The sequence below is a fragment of the Trachemys scripta genome, chromosome 13 (assembly GCF_013100865.1).
Source record: "Trachemys scripta elegans isolate TJP31775 chromosome 13, CAS_Tse_1.0, whole genome shotgun sequence".
In the NCBI taxonomy this organism is placed as follows: Eukaryota; Metazoa; Chordata; order Testudines; family Emydidae; genus Trachemys; species Trachemys scripta.
Window position 1 is genome coordinate 32,208,105 of NC_048310.1, and position 21,829 is coordinate 32,229,933.

At 44.1% G+C, this 21,829-nt stretch overlaps 1 protein-coding gene across 12 annotated transcripts in view; it reads left to right on the forward strand.

Annotated features, from left to right (window-relative positions):
- The first annotated feature begins 380 nt into the window (after positions 1-380).
- The window catches only part of IRX5 (iroquois homeobox 5), a 41,186-nt gene continuing 19,737 nt past the window's right edge, over positions 381-21,829 (forward strand). For 6 of the 12 annotated variants that reach the window (XM_034788941.1, XM_034788948.1, XM_034788939.1 and 3 more), the window contains exons 1-3: positions 381-631; positions 1,719-2,595; positions 3,961-5,548. In XM_034788941.1, coding sequence (XP_034644832.1) covers positions 2,335-2,595; positions 3,961-5,548 — 1,849 coding nt within the window. In that variant the 5' untranslated portion in view covers positions 381-631; positions 1,719-2,334. Of the gene's footprint in view, positions 632-1,718; positions 2,596-3,960; positions 5,981-10,352; positions 14,178-15,066; positions 15,185-21,829 lie in introns of those variants that run through there. The other 6 variants (XR_004648069.1, XM_034788944.1, XM_034788946.1 and 3 more) reach the window with 6 other exon arrangements.

Here is a 21,829-nt window from a genome sequence, read left to right on the forward strand (position 1 = left end):
CTAGATAACCTCAACATAGGGGTCGCTACCAGCTCCCCCTATAACACAAGTGGGTACATAGCCCAATGTCCCGCTGTCCCACCCACCCTAAACAGATTTCCAAATAAATAAAGAGGAACCTTCGCTATCTCTTCCCTTAACGCGCGCGCACACACACACACACACACAAAAGGAAAGAAAAGAAAACACATTTGGTTGACATATGGAAAAAAACAACACACCCGTCCTTGCTCCTTTTTCCAACCCTAAAGCAGCCAGGGTTTTCGAAGTAAAAATCTGTCGCGTGAACCTCCACTTTCCTTATCCACGACTTCTCTCAGCACATGGCGTGAATTAAACTTTACGCGTTTGCTAAACTTCAGCATTTTGTCTGCCGTTTGTTTACTGAGATCTGGCTATTGCTGGCAGCAACTTTTGCTGTTCATCTACTAAATTGAAGGGCAATCGAGATTTCGTACTCCAATCGCAGCCGCTTTGGATCTTCCAGGAGCCGACTAATTTTAAGCAAAAAATTCTCCAGCCGACCCCCTCGGAACAGGTCCGAGGGTAATTAGAACACGAGAATGTACCAGTAAATAATTGAAATGCAGCCTATTTTGGAAAGGCACCAGGCGATTTGAAAGCGATCCAGGTAAGAGCAGCACTTGACATCCCCCCTCCCTCCCCGTACGTGTCTGTGTGTGTATTTAGCTGGAGTTGTTGGGAAGAATGGGTGAAAGGCAGAGCCCACAAATTGCAAGGAAAGCGGCTTGCCTTAGCTGGAGGGGGGGGGAGAGAGAAGAGAATAATTCGGGATATGTTCCTGTTGGGAAATATATCTGATGGAATCAAAAGAGATTACATCCTCTGATCGGCAGGGATTTCTCCCATTTCATATGGTTTTAATCTGCTTTCGCTTCTACCCTTTTATGAGTTTCAGAGAGAGAGAGAGAAAATACCTGGTTTATTCTTCTAGATCCGCTGGTAAACCCTCATTTTGAAGGCTTTCTAGCCACCCCTCTCTCATCCCCCACCCCTCTTACCTCCCCTGTCCTTCTTCCCCTCCTCCCGGGACTGGTGCTGAGAAAATAAATGCTTACATTTTCCTACAATGAGAAGTCACAGCTTAATGATTCATCAAAAAACGCCAACCCCCACCCAGAAACATCTTATTTGGAAATATCCCCTGATCCCTTATTATCTATGGAGGGAGGGAGGGAGGCGAGGGCAACATTTCGGGCTGCAAATCTGGACAGCATTTCACATTTCCCTTAAAATTGCAACAGGTACCTTCTCTGGGGCGTGATCTCTCACAGAGGTGAAATGAGCAAACAGCCTCCTTGTCTGAAAGCGTTTTTAAACTGTGGGGGGAAGACACATATACATCAGATTATATTACATATTGTGTGTCTACACACACACACACAAACACCAGCCAGGAGTGGGAGAAACTATAAATAATGTGTTGCCATATATATATATATATAAAATCTCCCATCCTAGCCGCTAAATATAATTTTCCTGTTGAAAATAGATTTTTATTTTGTTTTTAAATTGAAAGTATATTTCACACCCCCACCTTCCCTCACCCTTTTAAGGGATCGCATCAAATTATATACTGGGGGGGAGGAGAGGGAGGGAGGAAGGGAATGGGGGCAGAGCGTGTGTGTGTGGGGAGAATGGATAATAAATCTTATTAAATATATATTTTTTCATAAACGGATTGGCTTGCATTCTAGTGCAGCCCGGCCATAAATCAAGAGGAAAATGTGATGGCTCCACACAGTATTTAGCAAATGAAGAAAGTTGGAGCTGATCTTAAATGGCTTGGATGTGATTGCCAGCCAGGGGCCGGCGCACTTGAGCCTAAGAGCTGGGGAAGAGCGAGCGAGAGAGAAGAGGAAGAGAGAGAGAGAGAGAGAGAGAGGCTCTCCTGCTGGTTGGGTTTGGTTGTGGCAAGCCCCGCAGGATCCAGCCATTTCTTCCACTGACAACACTCCGGGAAGGAGGAGCTTCCCCCGCGCCGCGTAGAAGGCGTCAGAATCCTCAATTTCCAACTTAGCATCTTGGCAGGACCTTTCGCAAAGCCAAAAGCAGATCTCGAAAAAAGCCTCTCGCTCCAAAGGCAAAAAAAAAAAAAAAAAAGAAAGAAAAGAAAAAGGCAGCCCTGCTAGCTAGCGAGCCGAGCGAGCCGCAGCGGCAGCAGCCGAGAACCAGGAGCAAGGTGCTGGGCTGCTGCTGCTGCTAACCCGCCCGCTGCCCCACCTGGCAAGAGGGCTTGAGAAAAAAAAAAAGTCACCTAGAAAAATCAAAGCGAGCGGCAGCTCCTGGCTATTTTGCTGCCCGGGTATATGTATGTGTTTGGCCATGTCGTATCCTCAGGGTTACTTGTACCAGCCCTCCGCTTCCTTGGCGCTCTACTCGTGTCCGGCTTACAGTACCAGCGTGATTTCGGGACCCAGGACCGATGAACTTGGCCGATCTTCTTCGGGCTCCGCTTTCTCGCCTTATGCCGGATCTACCGCTTTTACTGCCCCTTCTCCCGGTTACAACTCCCATCTCCAGTACGGCACAGACCCGGCAGCCGCCGCCGCCGCCGCCTTCACTTCATACGTGGTAAGAGCAACAATGCTCGGCACCCAGCCCGGCTAGCCAGCCCTCGCTCGAGCTGGGGTGGGTTGGGTTCTACTTGGGAGGGCTGCAGAGGCCAGGGGAAAGGCAACTTGCAACTTTGTGTTTGTATTTGTATACACTGTTGCTAGATCAAAAGTGTCTCGGTGGAGGGTGGGGTGCCGGGTTCTAGCAAAGAAGTAATAGAGGAATAATAATTGTGTTTTCAATTACGGGCTTTGCAAGGGGAAGCACACACCAAACAGCCAATTCAAAGGAAACCTTTGACTAATGTCTTTTTTTTTTAAATGATCTGTGTGATACCGCTCCTCATTTTTTTTTTAATTGTAAAAAAATAAAATGAATCCAAGAGCCAGCCTCGGAATCAGGCTGATCAACCTATGTAAGTTTCTTCTGCACAACCTTCATTAGGCTTCCCAAATACTGCAAAGCCGTAATCCCATCTCTGCAATCCGATTTGGAAGCATTAATAATAACCAAAAAAAAAATTGGTACGGTGTGGCCATGTGCTTCCTCCCCCGCCCCCGTTTAATATATTTTCAGCGTAGAAGAATTTTTTTGTTTATTTGGGAGCCCATCTGGGGTATTTATTTTATTTATTTTTTAGAAAAACAAGTTAGTCTGGTTTTGGCTTTTTTTCCTTTCTCGCCAAGAACAGGTTTCTGGCTGCAGCGAAAAACCCTGCAGCCCTTTAGAAAAATAACAGTCGCCCATCTCCACTCACCCAGCGCGGGTTTCGGCAGAGTTTAGCAGAGTTTTCCTGCTTTCTCTTTTCAAGCGAGTGCCTCCATGGCGGAAAAAAACCCCGTCCTGGTGTGGTGGTTGTGTGAGAGGTTATGTTCAATTAGACAGTGGGAAAAGCAATTGGTTGCTGCTTAACACAATAATATGTCAGGGCAGAAATGGATTGTCAGGTTAGCGTTTCTTCACAAGTCAGAAACTTGGCTATTTGCTGGGGGGGGGGGTGGATGAATGAAGAACAGTCTCTTCCCTTCGCAGCTCTGCCCTTTGGGCTAACGTGTACAGATTTGATAGAACAGATGTGCTCTGTAGCCTTTGTGTGTCTGTTGCATACAGAGACACATGCACCAAAAAGTTCTAGGCCATTTTTCCTTTCTGTTTGAAACATCTCAGTGGGGGAAGCCCAGGCGTGACTGCCTCAATCTAGGAACAGCCTGTGGGATTTTCCTGTTCTCCAAACTTTAATTGGGGGAGCGAGTAATTGTTTGGGCTCTTTCCCCATTTTGTTGCCCTTGTGTCACTGGTGGTTGTGTTGTGACAGTTGCGCTGCTCCCTTGCTAGCGATTTCACTGTCTGCTCTTTGCCCGCTTCCCTCCACCCCCTCTCCAGGGCTCACCCTACGACCACACACCAGGTATGGCAGGTTCCCTGGGGTACCATCCCTACGCGGCGCCCCTGGGCTCCTACCCCTATGGAGATCCAGCCTACCGAAAAAATGCCACCCGGGATGCCACCGCCACCCTGAAGGCCTGGCTGAACGAGCACCGCAAGAACCCCTACCCCACCAAGGGCGAGAAGATCATGCTGGCCATCATCACCAAAATGACCCTCACCCAGGTCTCCACCTGGTTCGCCAACGCCCGGCGGCGGCTCAAAAAGGAGAATAAAATGACCTGGACCCCCAGGAACCGGAGCGAGGACGAGGAAGAAGAGGAGAATATCGACCTCGAGAAAAACGACGAGGACGAGCCCCAGAAGCTGGAAGAAAAGGGCGACCCGGAGGCTCCCGAGACAGGTAGGGGGGATTGGGGAGAAGGCGAGCACATCCCAGGGCAGGACCCCAGCGGGACTGGCGCCTGGGGGGATTGTTCTGGCGTGGCGGTCTCTGCGGCCAGCTGCCTCGATGGCACAAGGGGAGATCGCTGCGGGGCAGCGGGTGTTTCTGCCGGGCATGGCCTTGTGGCCTCTTCGCCTCCCCCCCCCCCCCCCCCCCCAACCCCACTGAGCTGCAGCTCAGAGGCCAGGGCGGAATGTCACCTGCCAGCTGCGGGGAGTTGTGTGCGCGCAGAGGGACATGGCAGCCCGGGGATGCCCCTTTCACTCCCTCTGCTCCGTGTGTGTATGTGTGTTTGTGGGGGAACTTGGGCTCGGGATCAGGAGCCCTCGCAAACTTTCTGTCGCCCTCCTCTTCCCCCTTTGCACACAGGAGGAGGAGAAGAGCAGAAGGCAGCCCCGAGCTGCGAGCGGCTGCAGGAGCCCCACTCCCCGGCGGGCCAGGAGGCCGAGGGCGGCCTGAGTGACTCGGATTGTAAAGAGCCTCCGGAGGAGAGGCTGGAGGGGAGGCCGGGCCCCCCCAAAGCGGCCGGCCCTGCGGCCTTGGTGCAATGCCCGGCCAGCCGGATCCTGCAGCAGGCGGCGGGTGGCGAGGAGCTCCAGCACCAGTACCGGCCCCCTTCAGCAGCCGCCGCCGCCCCCCACCCGGGAGAGCTGCACCCCATCGCCCCCTCCAGCAACAGCACGTCGGTGATCCACTCGTCGCAGCAGGCTGCCCTCGCCAAACCCAAACTCTGGTCCCTGGCTGAGATCGCCACCTCCGCGGACAAATCGAAAGAGAGCAGCAGCGAGGTGTCTCCGGGAGCGGGGCCGAACCAGGGCCCTCCCTTGGCCGGGAGCAGCACCTCGCATTCCCCGTCGCGGTCCCCCTCCTCCCAGTGCCCCTTTCCTAACAGCGCCGTCCTCTCCCGGCCCCTTTACTACGCGTCTCCGTTTTATCCGGGCTACACGAACTATAGCACCTTTGGGCACCTTCACAGCCACGCTGGCACCAACCCGGCCGCCGGAGCCCCCAGCAGCCATTTCAATGGATTAAACCAGACTATTTTAAACAGAGCAGAAACCTTGGCTAAAGAAACTAAAATGATCAGAAGCCAATCCCAAGTAGATCTTTGCAAAGACTCACCTTACGAACTGAAGAAAGGTATGTCCAACATTTAATATTGGCTTCTTCTCCGATAACTCCCCTTGGGACTTTGGTTTTTTTAATTTATTTAATGCTTTGGCAGTTATTTTTCCACTATCGAGAGAAAAACAAAACAAAAACAAACAAACAAAAAAATCAAAGACACACTCCTAGTCAAAAGTTTATAGTTCATAGGAAATGGCTGAGTATAAAAGAACTCAGAAATGTCTTAATCAACTGAAAACAAAACAAAAATTACACACAAAAGGAGAAAGATTTGTATTAAATCTTATTCTGTATATTTAATGTAGCTTTTTGTATTTAAATTGATAATACAGTATCTTTGAAGTAACTTATGAAATCAAGACACCTGTACAGGCATTAATGTTGGTTTTTTCGTAATATAAATATATACATTTGTGTCTTTTCCCGAATTGTTTCATAGTTTTAAAATATATATATAAATATATATTATATATACACACACGTTTATTTTAACTTTTTTGCCGCCTATTGATTTTTTCCCCTTGGGTGTGAGCTAAAGTATAATAAATTAATAAAGGAAATAGGTTATACTTTCTAGATAAAAAACTGCAGTCGCTATTGTTAAATGCAAATATTTTAATTAAAAGAAGATTTTAACCGAATCAAACACACTTGTTTTTGCACCGAGAAAATACATACATAACTGGTGACAAAAATAACTTTTTAAATGCTGGTTTGTTTAAATGTGGGTTTTCATTTAGAACATTAAATACCTGAAACTGATTTTCAAAGTGAGAGATGTCTAAATGTGGGAATGTTTAACAAGAGCGCCTACTTGTTGTGGTAATTTAGGCTAATTTGAGGGGGCAAATAGTCAAAGAATGAAAGGATGATATAGGAGATAAAATGAAGACGAGATGTATTTATGAGTAAGAGATTAAATAAGGATATATATAAAAATACAGAATAGAAACACCAAATCGAAGTACAGTACCAGCTTTTAACCTAATTACTTCCAATCAGTGTCGTGTTTTATGCAAAGTAATCAGCTGGTGAACTTTGCTAATGAGTTCGATTTTATGCCAGATTTAGCCCTTATTACTATTTCAAAGGTGCTGCAGAGTTATTAAGAAGAGAGCCGGGGAATACACATTAAGATATACACTAGGGGAAAGATTCCCCCTCCCTCAATTCATTCCCTCTCCCCCGAATTTTGCATTGATATATTTGGTTAATTTGATTAAATTAGTGCTTCATCGCCGCTGCATATTGCAAGCATTGATAGGATTTGTAAATCTGTCTGTCCGGAGATTACCATATATAAACGGAGGTTGAGGGTCGGATTGGAATGTTTCCCCACATTCACAGGTAGGGGTCACACTTGTCCTGAATTTCAAACCTACCCACTTTGAAACTGGTGCTAAAAAAAAGGGTGGGGGGAAGAGAGATACTCAAAACGTAATCAAGGAGCCTTCAAATACACACTTCCACTATACTATACGACTCGAAAACAAAGGAAGATAGATTTCAGCTTTATTAGATACAAATTGGACCAGGAAAGTTTAATGCTCTGTTACCAGTTTAGGAATTTTGTCATCTCTCTTTTGTAAATTTAAAAAAAAAAAGCAGCAATTTTAACCATTTTAAAAAATCTCTTTTTCTATCACTTTAAAACCAAAGTAAAAAAGGAAATCTATAGTCAAATTAGATATTCTACATTAATTGAAGCCTGCACTTCAAACTACCTCCCACGGGTATTTCAGGTTCTCAAATCTTGACTTTCCCTGCCTTTGCAATTAACTAAGCAGTGTGTTTTATTCCAGAGCAAATTTTCTAATGTTCAAAAACTGTTACATCACAAAGCTATAGGAACAAATTTGCTCTATTCACATCGGATTTTCTGGGTGTCAGTTGTATTCGAACCTATCATTGACATTAATTTGACTGGGATATATCTGGTACCATTTAAACAGAAGAGTACTGAAACACCCATTTCTTTTTTAAATTATTTTTTGTTTTTTTTACAAGCCAGATAATTATTTTGTAATCGCTTCAACTTTGTCAGAGCTATTTATTAGCTGTAACAGGTTTATTCATGCATATTTACATTTTACGGGATATTAAATAGTAGTTTGTATATTATGTTTTAAAAATACAGTAAATGTTCACTTGCTATACCATCTTTGTCGATAATCTGGTTTAAAGTCAAAATTGTTTCGAGCTGAAAGTGTACATAATCAAATATTCATGGGATAATAGTATGTTATTTTGTCACTTTATAAATTATAAATGATTTTTTAAAAAAAACAATTGAATTCCACAATCGGATCATTTATTTACACTGGGGAAAAAAATATACTGAGCTGCTTTTTGGGTGTTGGGGAGGAGATTGAGAATAAATCAAATTTATTTAACTCACCTGCCTTGTTTAAATTAGGCGAAAGTTTGGCTAGTTCTGGTAAACGAACTGCAGAACAGTGACATCAGTTCGTGGAATCATATTGCCTTTTTTTCTTTTTTTTTTTTAAATCACTTAGTATTTTATAAAACCTTATCTCTCCGAGCGCTTTTATTAAAGATCGAGATGATATTTTGTTGAACTCCACGTTAAAACGTCCAAAGTTCTCATTGGAATAGGAAAGTGGATAATCCCACATAACGGTGCTTTAGAGACAACAGGTTATACAGTTAAACAAGCATTCCTAAAATTAATCTTTTGTACTTAGTCATTTATGAAGGATTTTTTTTTAAATTGTCACTCTATACACCTTTCTCCCAGATGCTCTTTCTACCTCTGAAAAACTACTTTGGGAATAAATTTAGGAACCTCGTTTGTTAAAAAACCAAGTTCCTTATAATAAGGCGTATTTTGAATAGGTCTATTAGCAATCTCAATAGGGTTTTCGTTTGATGTATAAATTCCTAAGGGAACTAATCCAATTCCTCTAGGTTGCAGCTATTCAGTTTGTCGCCTATTTTTACCTAGTTAAGTCTTAACTATGATTGTAGATTGTCAATTTAATAAAAACAATTCTGAGCTTCCCTCTTATCCCTCTCCTGTATGAAATCTTAAATGTAATTGTTCTCGTCTTAAAATTTCAGCATAATGTTATTTTTCTAATTAAAGGGAAGTAAAGGAGCATTTTTCTTTTAAAAGAAAAGCAGCATTCATATATTTTGACAAGTTGAGATGACCTCTCAATTTTGCAACTCAGATGTTACTTTTATGTGATCTCTTTAAATTGAAATACCCTATTTAGGTTCAACTTCTTCACAGACTGTTGGCGCAGTGTTTAGTGGTTAATATCTAAAAATCCACCAATGACTTTTGAAATATCTTACTTTATAACGGTGATATTTATAAACAGGGTAACATGATTATTTGCATAAGGCTGGTATATACAGCCACATACTTGAATGTATGTATATACTGTATGCATACGAGTTTGACTGTATTTTTGTTATGATAAACACAAATTAGGTTTAACTATTTGCTGCAGATATTTAAGACGAGGTTTTATTTTTTTGCTGCAGAGTATTTAAGTAAATGGTTTAAACTCAGAGTAGATGAGAAACTGGGAATGACAAGAAGGGTTCTCTCAAGACTGGTTGCAGGGTGATTTTAAAAAATACATATGTATATTTAAATACAGTCAATAGAAGGCAGTTCACTCAATATTTTGAGGGGGTTCCCTGACAGATTTCTCAAACTGGATGATTTCTTTGATAGGAAAGCTTGGCCTTTTCTCCAACCTGCATCTCTCTGATTTTGCTCGGAAATCTCAGCGTTGTCACAGAATCAGTATAATAGAGACACAATAATGCAACTCTTGAGCCTCGCCTGCAAAGTGTGGTGACTGGCGCAATGAAATGGGCATACGATAGATGTTTGGTGGCGACTTGTGTTATTAAAGCAACCGTTGGCAGAGGGCATTTTCCTCAAAGCTAAATCGCATTACGATGCTGTATCATTGTAATCGTTAATTGTGCTACCTTTATAAGTTCAGGTGAATCTAACACGTGCATAGAGGTCCACCCAAATCCTTCACGTCTCTTTGACAACAAGGATACAAACAAATTTAAAATGCTAATAGGTTTTTAAATAATAATAAAACCTAATACCGATAGCCTGACATTTTAAAATTCGAGACCAGTCCATGCATTTTCAGTCGTTCACGCAGTCAGTTCCTAGTGCGGGCATGGTGCAGAAAAAGCGATCTCATCATTGCAACCCAACTAAGAGTGCCCAGAAATGTGGCCAGCAGAATGGTCCCTAAGCCAGTTTCTGAGTGGGCGTTGCAGTTTTCAAGAGGACCTTTCCTGGGGCTAGGGTAGGGCTGGAGGAAGGGGCAGTTGTGTCAGAGCTGCTGTTGGTGGCTATTGTGAGGAAGTCAAGGGGGTTAACACGTCCCCTAGCCTGCAGAAACAGGGTGTTAACATGGTAATAATCTACCAGGAATCGTGCTCTCAGATGCTTCCCTTTACTGCCTCTGTGCTTGCGCGTTCCCATGTTCTCCCAGAGCCATGGGTCCAGCTAAGGGTGAGGGTGAGGGAAAAGCCGTTTGGCTGGAAGAAGGGATGCGGTTTTATACTCTGCTATAGGACCCAGGCTGATTAGGCGAGTGGATGGTGTATTTTATAGCGCTGTTCCGTGTGAAACACGCCTAGAACACAGAGCACTCTTCAGTAACACGCTGCTGGCCAGGTAAAAGCATGTCAAACAGCAAGTCGGAGATGCTGCCAACTCTCTGGTAAACTCAAAAAGATTCGCACTTTGGGTTTCAAATTAATTCCCATTAAAACCAGATTTCCCCATCCCCACTCCTCCCGCTCTCAGTGGCGTCGGTTCCTTCCTCTGCGGCGCAACTTTACCGCAAGGCCAGGGGCAAGAAGGTTAAGCTAGGCAAGATCTCCAGCAGGAGCGACTTCACTTCGCCCAACTTTGCCGGATGTTGCCCTGGCCCCAAGGAGCGCCCTGCTGGTCCTGCGGGAACTCAGAACCACGCTGGAGCCGAAGGTCGCTGCGGGTCTGGGGGTGCGCACGTGCGGGGCCTGGAGAGGAAGGACTCCGCTGTCCGCGGAAGGAGACAGATCCGCTCGGAGCCCGATCCTGCTCTCCCCGCGATCCGTGGCAACACTCCCATCAGCTCCAACGGGAGCCGGATCCAGTCCGCTGGATCGTGCGACTCCCCCACTGTAGGCAGGGGCCCCGCTGCCCCGGGACAGGCACACAGGTCGCGTGTAAGGACAGGGCACTCGCCCACGGGCAGGCACCCACTCGGGGAGGGAGTGGGTGAAGCCATCCCAGAGACTGGGGCACTACTTGCGCCTCTACGAGTGTACTGACTTCTCCAGTCCTCAGCTGCAGGACGTTAGGAAATGAATTAGCCAAGACCTTAAAGAAAATACAAACGAATGCACTGATGGGCAGGTAAACCCAGGAAGATTAGAGGTGTTAAAAGCGGTTGGTAAAGTAGCGTCACTGCGAGTCCTTTTCTGCTTTTGGGAGAGGGGGGAAGCGGAGGGGGAGAAACTCCCCTAGAAATGCAGCGCGGACCCTAGGACTGCTCCGGATGCTGAAGTGCGGGAGCTGCCTAGTTCGAGGTCCGATCCAGGGGGAACAGAAAGTTCGCTTTGATTTTGAAACTCACCTAACCCGTTCCCTTTGTGTGTGTGTGTGTGTGTCAGACAGCCCTAGGCTCCAGCGAGAGGGGCTTTCCCATCTGGCAGCTGTCCGCTACAAGGGGGGAGGGGTGTGCCTGCCCCTCATCATCCTAAAGCATATTTGCAAATGAACACAGCGCCCAAAGCAGAGGAGCTACTCACCTGCTCGGGCTTAGAGAGCTTTCCCCCCCACACACACCTGTGGAAAGCAATGTCCCTTTTCCTTTTAATGGACGTACCCCCCTGGCGTGGGATCTCATCCTCCAGAGAACCCTGGAGTTCGCTTTCAGGAAGGGTCTGGGCACGGAGATGTACTTTCGATGAAAGGCCTGGTCAATAACACTAAGCAATAATGGGACCCCAGCCGCCATATTATTTTCCACAGCAAATACTCACTTGTTAAGTCCATTAGGAAACTTAACAATAACAAAACCCGGGGATGGAGGATGCATCTATTCTTGCTGAGAGGACCTGGCTGGAAAAGATCCAAGGCTACCTCACCCGAGAGTCAGTTGGGATTGAACTGTTCCTTTTCCCTCCCCAAAATAAAGTTCAGCTTTTCAGTGAGAGTCACTGACAGACTGGGATTATCCTGCACTCTGCTGGTTCCTCCCACGGTTGAAATAAAAAAACAAACCTTAATTCTGATCCGCAGCATACTGTACCGTGTTTACATACACCCAACTGCTTTCCCTGCAATGGCTGCTTTTTCAATTGTCTCTATTAACCATCTAGCATGTCCCTGCCATCTAGCATACCAAATACTACTCGGAGAGCGATTACAGTAACAGCATACATCTTTCTGTGGAAGGCATATTTTGATATAATTGGCTTAGAGTTTTTTTTTTTTTACCCCCTCTCTTCCTCTAGTAAGATGATCTAAACAGAATATTTTCTAGTCATGCCTAGGAACGACTTCCAAGCTCTTCTAGAGCAAGGAAATGCACTTGGTCAGCAGGTTTAAAAGGCGATTGAAAATAAATTTAGCCTTCATTTCGGAAGCAAAGGAATCATTGTTTAAAACTGATTCCCCGCCTCTCCCCAAATCTGGCCAGTATGAATGTTTAAAAAAAACACCACAACCACCACCCACGAACCCCATAAGAACCGGCTTGATCGAAGATAGGCTGCAAAAAAGGAGTTTACATGGGTCAAAAAGGTAGAGTAGCTCAAACGAGATGCTGTAAATGGTCGTCAGACACCCAATCCCACAACTCAATCAGCTGATTGCCGGCAGCTTGGCTATTGAATCAGACAGCTCGGTTCTGTTGACAAACAGAGCGCTGTGCTGTTAATTATTGTTATTACGCAGATGTAGAAGTCAGGTTTCTTACGTCCGGCTTTGCATTAACAAACCACTAGAGAAACAGACTCGAGTCAACCTAGTCTCCAGCGCGGAATCGAATTCAGCACAGAAAGTGCAAAGAGACCTCCCCCTCCCCTTTCCCCTTTTTATATGACTTGCTTAGATTATTAGTAAGGACATCTGTGGCTGGCAGTGGAACAAGTGTTACCAAAAACAGAACCGACTGTTTTTCCAAATGAGCAATATGTTAATGCCTCATCCCCCCCTCTGGTTTCTTTAAAACCTGGCACAAATACATCAATAGTGGAGAATAAGGAGCCTTTGCAGAGAACAAGTGGCAGTTTTGAATTTACCTTTTGTGTGTGCCTCAGATGCAATCTTGAGGCATTTTTCGCCCTCTCTCCCACAGAAAAAGAGCGTTAATCTGCCCTATCTTGGGACCCAAAAGAATTGGAGTGGAGTAGATATTCACTGAAATCACATAGGGGAATAAGGGTCTTGCTTTATTGAATCATCAAATCCCAGGAATGAAGCTTTTAATTAATTATGGGTGCTAAAAATTCAGGCCAGCTGTTTCTTTTTACTTGGCTCCGACAAAGACAAAGTCTATGCTGAGATCTTCTAAATCACATTCACTATAAATCATTCTCCCTCAATGATACTTCTAGCCACGAAATGAACCTGTAACTGACAGATGGTTTATTGTCCCCCTGCATTCCTCTACCCTGTACCTAGCCAGGATTTTTAAAAATAAATTTGTCCAAGCAAGTTCTTGACTATTAATGATCAGGCACTTAAAACTCCCTCTCTCCCCTCGTTTTTTTGTTTGTTTTGTTTTTAAACCTGCTTTACAAATATTTATGAATAAATACTTGTTTGGGTGAAGTGAGAGAGGGCAATTACACCGACTGCTACTTTAAATAGATTGTGAGAAAAGCTTAACCATAAAAACAAACAAAAGTAACAAAAATAAACACCAGAGCCCCGGGTTTCCCTAAATCTCAGAGTTCTACTCGTGGGTAAAGGCTGCACACGATTCTTGCAGCTGTTTGAGGGTTCATAAGAAAGCTGCTGCCCAGTAACAAAATCCTTGCATTAAACCAGACAGCTCCTATTAATAAGCGCTGCATTTTACTGTCTAATGTACCCTCTGCGCGATGTCTCCTTCCCCTGCTCACTCTTCTGATTTTTGAGAGCGCCAGCTCCCCTCTCGTTTAAAGGGATCCGTCCTGCAGACACGTGGGGCCCAATCCTGCAGAGGCTTACCCGGGGGAGGACTGAAGAATCGGTCTCGTGCAATAAATGACAAAGCGAAGATTTACCATTGTACAGATTTATTTCAGGTTAGCAGAACAGAACGAAACCCACGCCTAGACATGCACTTTAAACGCGCTGCCAACGATTAATACCCCTGCCACTATCACCCAGCAGCAGGCTTCGAGAAGAAAAAGTTAGCGCAGTAGCAAACTGTAACCCCATCCCACGCTCCCCAACTCATTCTGTTGAATCAGAGATAGACATTCGATTCAGCTCTATAGACAACATCTATTTGCATCGAGTCATTTAGTACTAACCCACCACTGGGGATTTCCCCCCCTCGCTCGAAATGTGTTTGATTACGTTATTCACTACTTTTACCCTATTTACGTTACGTTATTCAATAGTTACTTACGTTATTTCACGGGACACTGCTCTATGCATTCGCTGGCAAAAACAGGCGCAACCTTCCTTTCAAACCTGCTATTGCTCCTCCCTGGGTTATATTGTATAAGGGACCGGGAATAGGCTCTGATCCTTTCGGACTCAGCATTCCCCATGATCGCAGGGACAAGTGTTGAATGCTAAAGGAACGCGGGATCAGGCCCAGTCGACCCAATCCTGAAGTCATGGAAGTCCTTGCCAGCCTCCAGGGGAGCAGGATTGGGACCAGAGTTTCTAAAACCGTGCTCAGTTCGAACCGCTGAGATTCTACTGGGGGGTTCGCAAGGTTCTCAAAACGGGCTAAATCATTAACCAACCTATTGTTTGTTTGTTTTAAAGAGGAAACTAGACTCGGGGATTTGGAAAGAGTTTCCAACCCATAACTACCAGCAACCAGCGTTTTGAACTAATTTTTTTAGCGACCCCGATCTATCAGAGGGTTTATCTCATTCTGATTTTATGTACAGTGTTTTAAAACATTTTGGAGACAATTAGCTGATTTTTGTAACGTATATTAGTTTGGCCTATAGGTATATTGCCACCCCCAGAAAATACTCCAGGAAACAGCATTACTTGGCTGTAGATAGTTTCTTTGAGGGTGGTGGATTTGTTTAATTGTCTTAATTGCCTCAGATGAAAGCAATCTGTATTATTTTTACGGTTAGTTTACAGAAACACGTAAGAGAGGCAGCCAAATGATTATTTAACTGAGTTTTCATTGCTTCCGTTCAAAATGTACAACGTTTCTACAAACAGGCTGAGAATCGAAGGACAAATTCTGCGCCTTTTGGTAGCATTAATTTAAGGAAGCTGTTCCTTCCTTTGTTTTCTGTTGGCTAACTCTTCTTCCGTACCCCCCCTCCCCATTTTTTTTTTAAAGAGAGCAGGTTTGGTGTATTTCCAGTGGCAGAACCATACGAGCAAGACAAGTAAAGATCCAGACTTAATGTTCTGTACGTTGACTCCATCGATTTAAAATAAATAAATGCCTTGTGTTTGGAAAGCCTTCAGTGTTTTTTGACTGACAGTAAACCTCATGCCAAGGAACTCTAGTGGTTTGATAGACTACTTGTAAAAGCTTCAGAAATCAGTTCGCCCCAAATACCAGAAAATAAATGTCCTCACCACACTGTTACTCATCTGTTATAATTAGAGCATGTTGGAACTTGCAAAGAGTGTTCTGAGAACAGGTCTGCTTGGTTGATGCAGGCTATTGTGGAATAATCATCTCTCTTTTCTTCGTTTGTGTTGGTTTCTGTAGACTTATGAAAAAGGTGTTTTAGTTAACGAGCATCTTTGCAGACACCGTGTGCTGACTTTCACCTGTTCCACGGTATTACTTTCAAATCTCTTTTGCCTCCCACCTTCACTGCAGGGGATTCTAAAGTCACCCTTATTTAACATAAGCTGGTATATTTTGTCCAGAAACCTCTTTCCCACTGAAATTGACTTATTTGCTTAAAGCAAACCACAGAACTCCCCACACTCATGCTTGATGGATACAACTTTAAATGTACACTTATTTAATTGGATCAGGTCCCAAGATAAAAGAGATAAACGGGCTCCCAGTTTGCCAAGTTATTTTCAGAGGCATGCAGTGATGTGTGGAAGGAAAGTTAATGAAGAGGAGAAGAGACACACTGTACTTAAAATACCTTGGGTCTAGACTAGTTGAGAGGACGCCTACCCTTTACCACTTTTGAGCAGAGTAATTATTTGCCGCTTATTAGGACAAGTGGTGTTTGGAGAAGGGGAATCAGCAACACCCTTTGTTAAACTATTGGAACTTAGCACCTTGCACGTGTTCACTCACTTCCCTTCAGCTGTAGCTGAGCGTTCTATTGATACTGAAATCACTAAACCCTGCGGTTTTTCTAATAGAGTAATTGCTCCAGGCAATTAGTCTACCTTAGCCTACGTGGGGAAGGGATTTGCTTCAACAGGCAATTAATACCCTCCTCCCCCAAATTGTTCCCCTTTAATGCTGTCTTTCCTTGTTTCTTCTGCGTGTTCTACATCCTTATGCATGAGACATTAACAGACGGTTATTGATACAAACATAGTTTTGGTTGCTAACGGCCTTCCAAAACAAATTCTCCGGCTGAATGCCAATGTCTGCATGTTGGCTGGTGACAGCTGATTAGTGAAATGATTTACGGCCAAGCTTTTTTTTAAAAAAATAGGATGATACCGTCAAAGGCAGCAATTTGAAAAGAAGATAAGACTGCACACCCTCCAGGCTTTTCACTGGAAAGCCACCCAACAAATCTAAACCTACACTACAAATACCTGAAACATTCAAGGAATCAATTGGTCGCAGATTAAATACAGTCTCTATTACGATTTTCCCGGGTAATCTGTTACTCCTGACAACAGCAGCCTCTAGATTTATGCAACCACCCCTCACCTGTCCACCTGGCTCACACGGAATATATTTCACAGCGCTCCAGCCGGGATACATTTGTGATATTGCTACCGCTTCCCCAGAACAACGCGATGAGATTGAGCGCTGGCCCCCGCCACGCACAAGGTCATCTGACGTCATTGCAGGGGGAGCCTTAGCCCTGCTTTTTGTTTCAAAGACCTTTTTAATGCTCATTAATTGATTAAAAAAGCCCCCTCCCCCCCCCGTTAGCTCTTCTTCATAAAGAAAGCTTTCGCTCTGCAATAAAGTAAGAGACTTTGATCCCAGATCATCCTCTCAGGCCTTTCCAGCTGAAATCAGCGGAGAAACTATGTGGAGTTATTGTTCGCACTTGCTGCACTTCTGATTCAGAAAGGGCTGATTTATTAGCTTGTCAAGGGAAGCATTGTTCAGGAAGGCAATCAAAAAGCACTTACCTAGCTAAACTAAAATTACTGCCTTTTCAGTGGCTAATTTGTATAACTCCCATGGAGGAACTTGGGAAGTGTTTGATGAGGCATAAAATGATGATTAATGAATTTATTGGCCTGCTGCTCATCAAATAGGAGTAGTATATCTTTCCTCTATTGGACGTGGGGTCTAATGCTACATGTCTGTGTAAAGCAAGTCCAATATGATCTCCTTTTTAGCCCCCTTTTAACCCACATGACCTGAAGAATATCTCCGTGTAACAGAGGCAACATCAGGGGACCGCGCAGACAAAGGGCCTGTTTGATAAAATGGTAAATGAGAAATGTGAGGAAAGTTGCTGGAGGAATGGATCTGCTCAGTTTTCGGCTTTTCAATCACTTTGACTACTGAAGTGGGAAGAATGTAGAAACTAGATAAGGTGTGAGAAGCGGGAGGGGGGAAGACAAACTAGTTTTAACTTTCATAAAGTTGGATCGAGCCAAACAACTTTATTGCTGCTTGAATGAAAGGCATGGAACCTCTAAGCACACGCACCGCCCTTAGCGCAGCGATACGGCCTTTGCAGCAAAGCACACCCAATTCGCATCCAATATTTAACTTTAGATTAGTCACCAGTGATTCGATCCCATTGCCTGCGATTCTTTTTCTTACGCTGAAATGGCTTTCTCTGAATGGAGCTAGTGCTTGAATGATTATTATGGGGCATGTGCTCCTTCCTAGGAGCTAGGCGGAGAAATAAACACATTAAGTAGCTATGTAAGTGCAAATCACCCGCGATTCCGTTTTTATAAGTGCCCGTGGATGGATACACAAAGGAGGTTATGTGAATAGGATGCCATACTTACTGCTGCGATCACAACATATCAGTTAAAATACCATTTCCCCCAATAGCTCTTAAAGATGAAGCTATCTTTGCGTGCTGAAGTTCAACATCTTGCCAAGTAGGGGAACCCATGTACACCTCACGTCTGCTGTTCACTATTACTAAGGTTCTCAAAAGTAAGATAAAATGGGGGGAGGGGCGTATCTGTTTTGCAGAATTACTGATTATTTTACTAAAATAATGTGGGACATTTTAGCCTCTGATGAAGTTCGGAGAAGTAGGTAACTAGAGTACAAAAGGGCTTGGAGATCACAGCAGCATTTTTTTTTGGGGGGGGAGGGGCTTTTAGCCTTTCCTGTACCCCCGCCACGCTCCAGCCCGAGACCATGGACTGTGATGTGATCCTCAGACAGGATTTGGAAAGGAAAGGCCCCTGCCAGACGAGGCAGCGGGGACTGCCCATAAGCTCACCTATCTGTCCTGATGAACTGCAGTCATTCTTCTCCTTGCCTATGAGCACTTGATCATTACCTGTTAGGTTCACTCCCTTCTGGGGCACCTGGCATTGGTCACTGGCGGTAGACAGGATACTGGGCTAGATGGACTTCTGGTCTAACCCAGCAGGGCCATTCTTATGTTCTGACGTTCACCACTGCCTTGGGCTAGGCATCAGAGGACCCTCTTCTTCTAGTGGTCTCCCCCCTTCAGGCTCAATCTAGTGGGAGGGAGCCTGGGGTTAGCCTGCATCTCAGCGTGCTATTTTCTAAAGCCATTGTACCGAATTTGTTGCCTGAACCCAAAGTCAGGGGGAAAAAAACTCCTGTCGATGTCCATGGGCTTTGGGATCAGCCCCCTCTCAGCGAAGGGGATGCGTATTTGGGGGGCGATTTGTCTGCGCTTTAACAGCGCTGTAAATTCAACGGCAAATATTTGCAAAACTTTCCGGGCTCGCTCTGTGCGTTGGTTTCCAGAGAGCTGTTTTGAAATGGTTTCTGTAGCAGTACAGCAAGAAATCCCTGACAACTCTCTCTCTTCGGGGCAGCGTCTGCGGAAACAGAGCAAAAACGTCTGGAGCCTGCCTGTGACATAACGACCCAGGCACCCACCTGATGTTTAAAAGAGCAGAAAACATTTATTTTAACGCTGGCAAATTGGTACTTGTCTAGTTGTCTGCGACATTTTTAGCTAAAATCATCCCCTGGGAAATAAATGTTTATAAACACGTTCAAATAACACCCCTGACACAAACCTCCCATCAACATACAGCTCAACAAGTTTTATCTTCAAGTCCTTGACCTGTGACTGCTTTTACAAATGCTCTCTGTTCATTAGCAATTTCAGGTCACGTTCAGTACCTGTGTCACCAGCACATAGTGCAGCTGTAAAATATACATATTGAATACCAGCTGCAATACTATAGTGACTTATTTCCCCCCACCCAAAGCAACAAGATTTTACACTCTGATGAAAAAAGACGTAGCTATATCTGCATAATTACGGCAATATTGTAGGTCTTTAGTGCAACAGACCTAAAAGGCTGACTTATATGATTAAATATGTATTGCTAAAAGTTACCAAGCTGCATAGTGTGCATAGCATTAGACAATGACAGTTTTGGGGCGTAATTGCTTTAATGTGGGCAATTAAGACTAAGTGCATGCGATTTTAGTGTCTGCCCTACATTCCTCTGAATGATTACAATGATCAATACACATGATTTGTAAGTCGCTTCCTATTGATCGAATGGTAAAATGTTTGACCTTCCTTTGAGGAAGTAATTTGCTAAATTATGACACCACGTAAAGTCTTTCTTAGTTCAGAGGTGAGGGGTAATGGTGCACAGGGAAAAGGAAAAAAAAAAACTTTTCTTTTGCCTGAAAGTAGGACTAAATAATATTTCTGCCAATCCTCTGACTTCTCCTTTGTAGCAGCGAGCTCATTAATTGTGTCTTTGAAACCAACAGTGGAAAAATTACATTGAAAACTTTATTTTTCTTTACTTTCGAAAACTTTCTCAAATGAACTACATCCATTTACACGTTCATGCCAAAGCACTGAGGATCCAAGCTTGATAGTCCTTGACCATGTGAAATTTATGCTGTTTGAGTGGTAATGGGATAAAGTATGCCAAGGCAGAGCTAGGAAAACAGAACATTTTGCCATTGCTAAGAGCTGTAATTATATATATTTATGTATGAAATATCAGTACGTCTTAGGTTGTTCACCACAGCTCTTTTTGATTTGTATCATCAATGAAGGATAGGCTTTAGCAGATCACAATATCATGTAGTAAAAGCTGTTCTTACAGAAAAAATAAGAAAAGTACTATACATAAAGGCTCCATGAAGCTATACCACTGAGTGAATGGTTAATAGACGAAGGTAGATCAATTTTGATATGAGCTCTGTGAAGACTTTGATTTACAAAGCTGACTTTAGGGAGTGGAGCCGGTGTGTGACCAGAAAGAAGAAACACCTTCCGAGAAGCTACAGTACATTTGCAATGATTTACACCTTCAGAAAAGGGTTTTGGAACAAACTTGCATATTCCTACATGGTGAGATGCAAAGGGAAGACGAGGCATCTCACATCAGATAGCTGGGCAAAAATCAAACCATGATAATTCACTATATTTCCAAAACAGAAGTCTTCCTTTAAAAAGTCAAAAACTTAAAATATGAAGTCTGTGCTGGGAAAACAAATCTCTTTTCCCAATTGGGTGACATTCAGAAAGACACTGTGAAAACTCTAACAAAATCCAAACATCTGGAAACCTGTCATTTTCCTTTTGCAAGTTTTATTTTTAATGCATGTAGTTTTCTTGCAAATCACGGTGAGACTCCGTCCTTGGATGTAGTTCACTTTCTATCCTAAATGACAGGTCTCCAGTCACATAACAATGTGAAAAACTGATTGACTACGGATAGTTTAGTTGATCTATATGGATTCCATATCTTAGTAATGATAGCATTTATATGCTATCCTACATACAAAGTCATGACACACATGTGTAACGTACAAATGTGTCTTTCCAAGTTCCCTTGAGTGTGCACATCCTGGGGAATGCAGGACTGCAACAAATTGCCAAACACATGAGCGATGGTTCAGTAGGACCCATTGTAATCAGCCAAGAGTTCATGAAAGAACTTAAGAATGAAGTAGCTGAGTTGCTTACAAAAATATTCACTCAAAATCTGTCACTAAACCAAAGGATGGGAGGGTAGCAAGCATTGTACCTATTTTACTTACTCTCAGATACACCCCATCCCCCGCATCCTGGGAATAACAGACTAGTGAGCCATACCAGGATCATTCAAAATAGAACTGTAAACAGTTAGATGAGCATGACATGAAAATAACCAACAAGGGTTCTGTAAAGGAAAATCTTGGCTCTCAGAGCATGTCAATTTGGTAGTGGATAAAGGATAACAATAAAGTGATTGACAATTTCAAAATGTCTTTCACAAAGCCCCTCAAGAGAGATTATTAAACAAAAAAACGCTAAGGCCTAGATTCTCAAATGTTTTCTCAGATTCTCTCCACTGCTCTAATTTATGCCATCTGGCTGCAGTCCCCAAAGGACCATAAATTAGGTGGGGAATGCCAGAGAGCACTCTGCTTCAGTCCCAGTATAGGGCCTGGAATGCTCCACTCCTATAGAAATAGTAAACTGCTATCAGGGTAGGCGCAGCCGCTACTTTTAGTAGGTTTTGAAGTCAGCTGGTAGTATAGAATAATGCCAACTACAAAGGCAGACACTGACAACCACTCCACAGCTGAAGCCATCACAGAATTTTAGCCCCTTGCCAGGATATTACAAGTTGTGCACAGGGGCGGCAGGTTTGTATAATTCTTGGTGATTCCCAGAATGGATCCAAGTCCCCACCCCCACCTGCCTAAAATTCTGGGAGGGAGTTTGGGTGCAGGAGGGGTGCAGGCTCTGGGCTGGGGCAGGGGGTTGGGTGCAGGAGAGGGTATGGGGGGG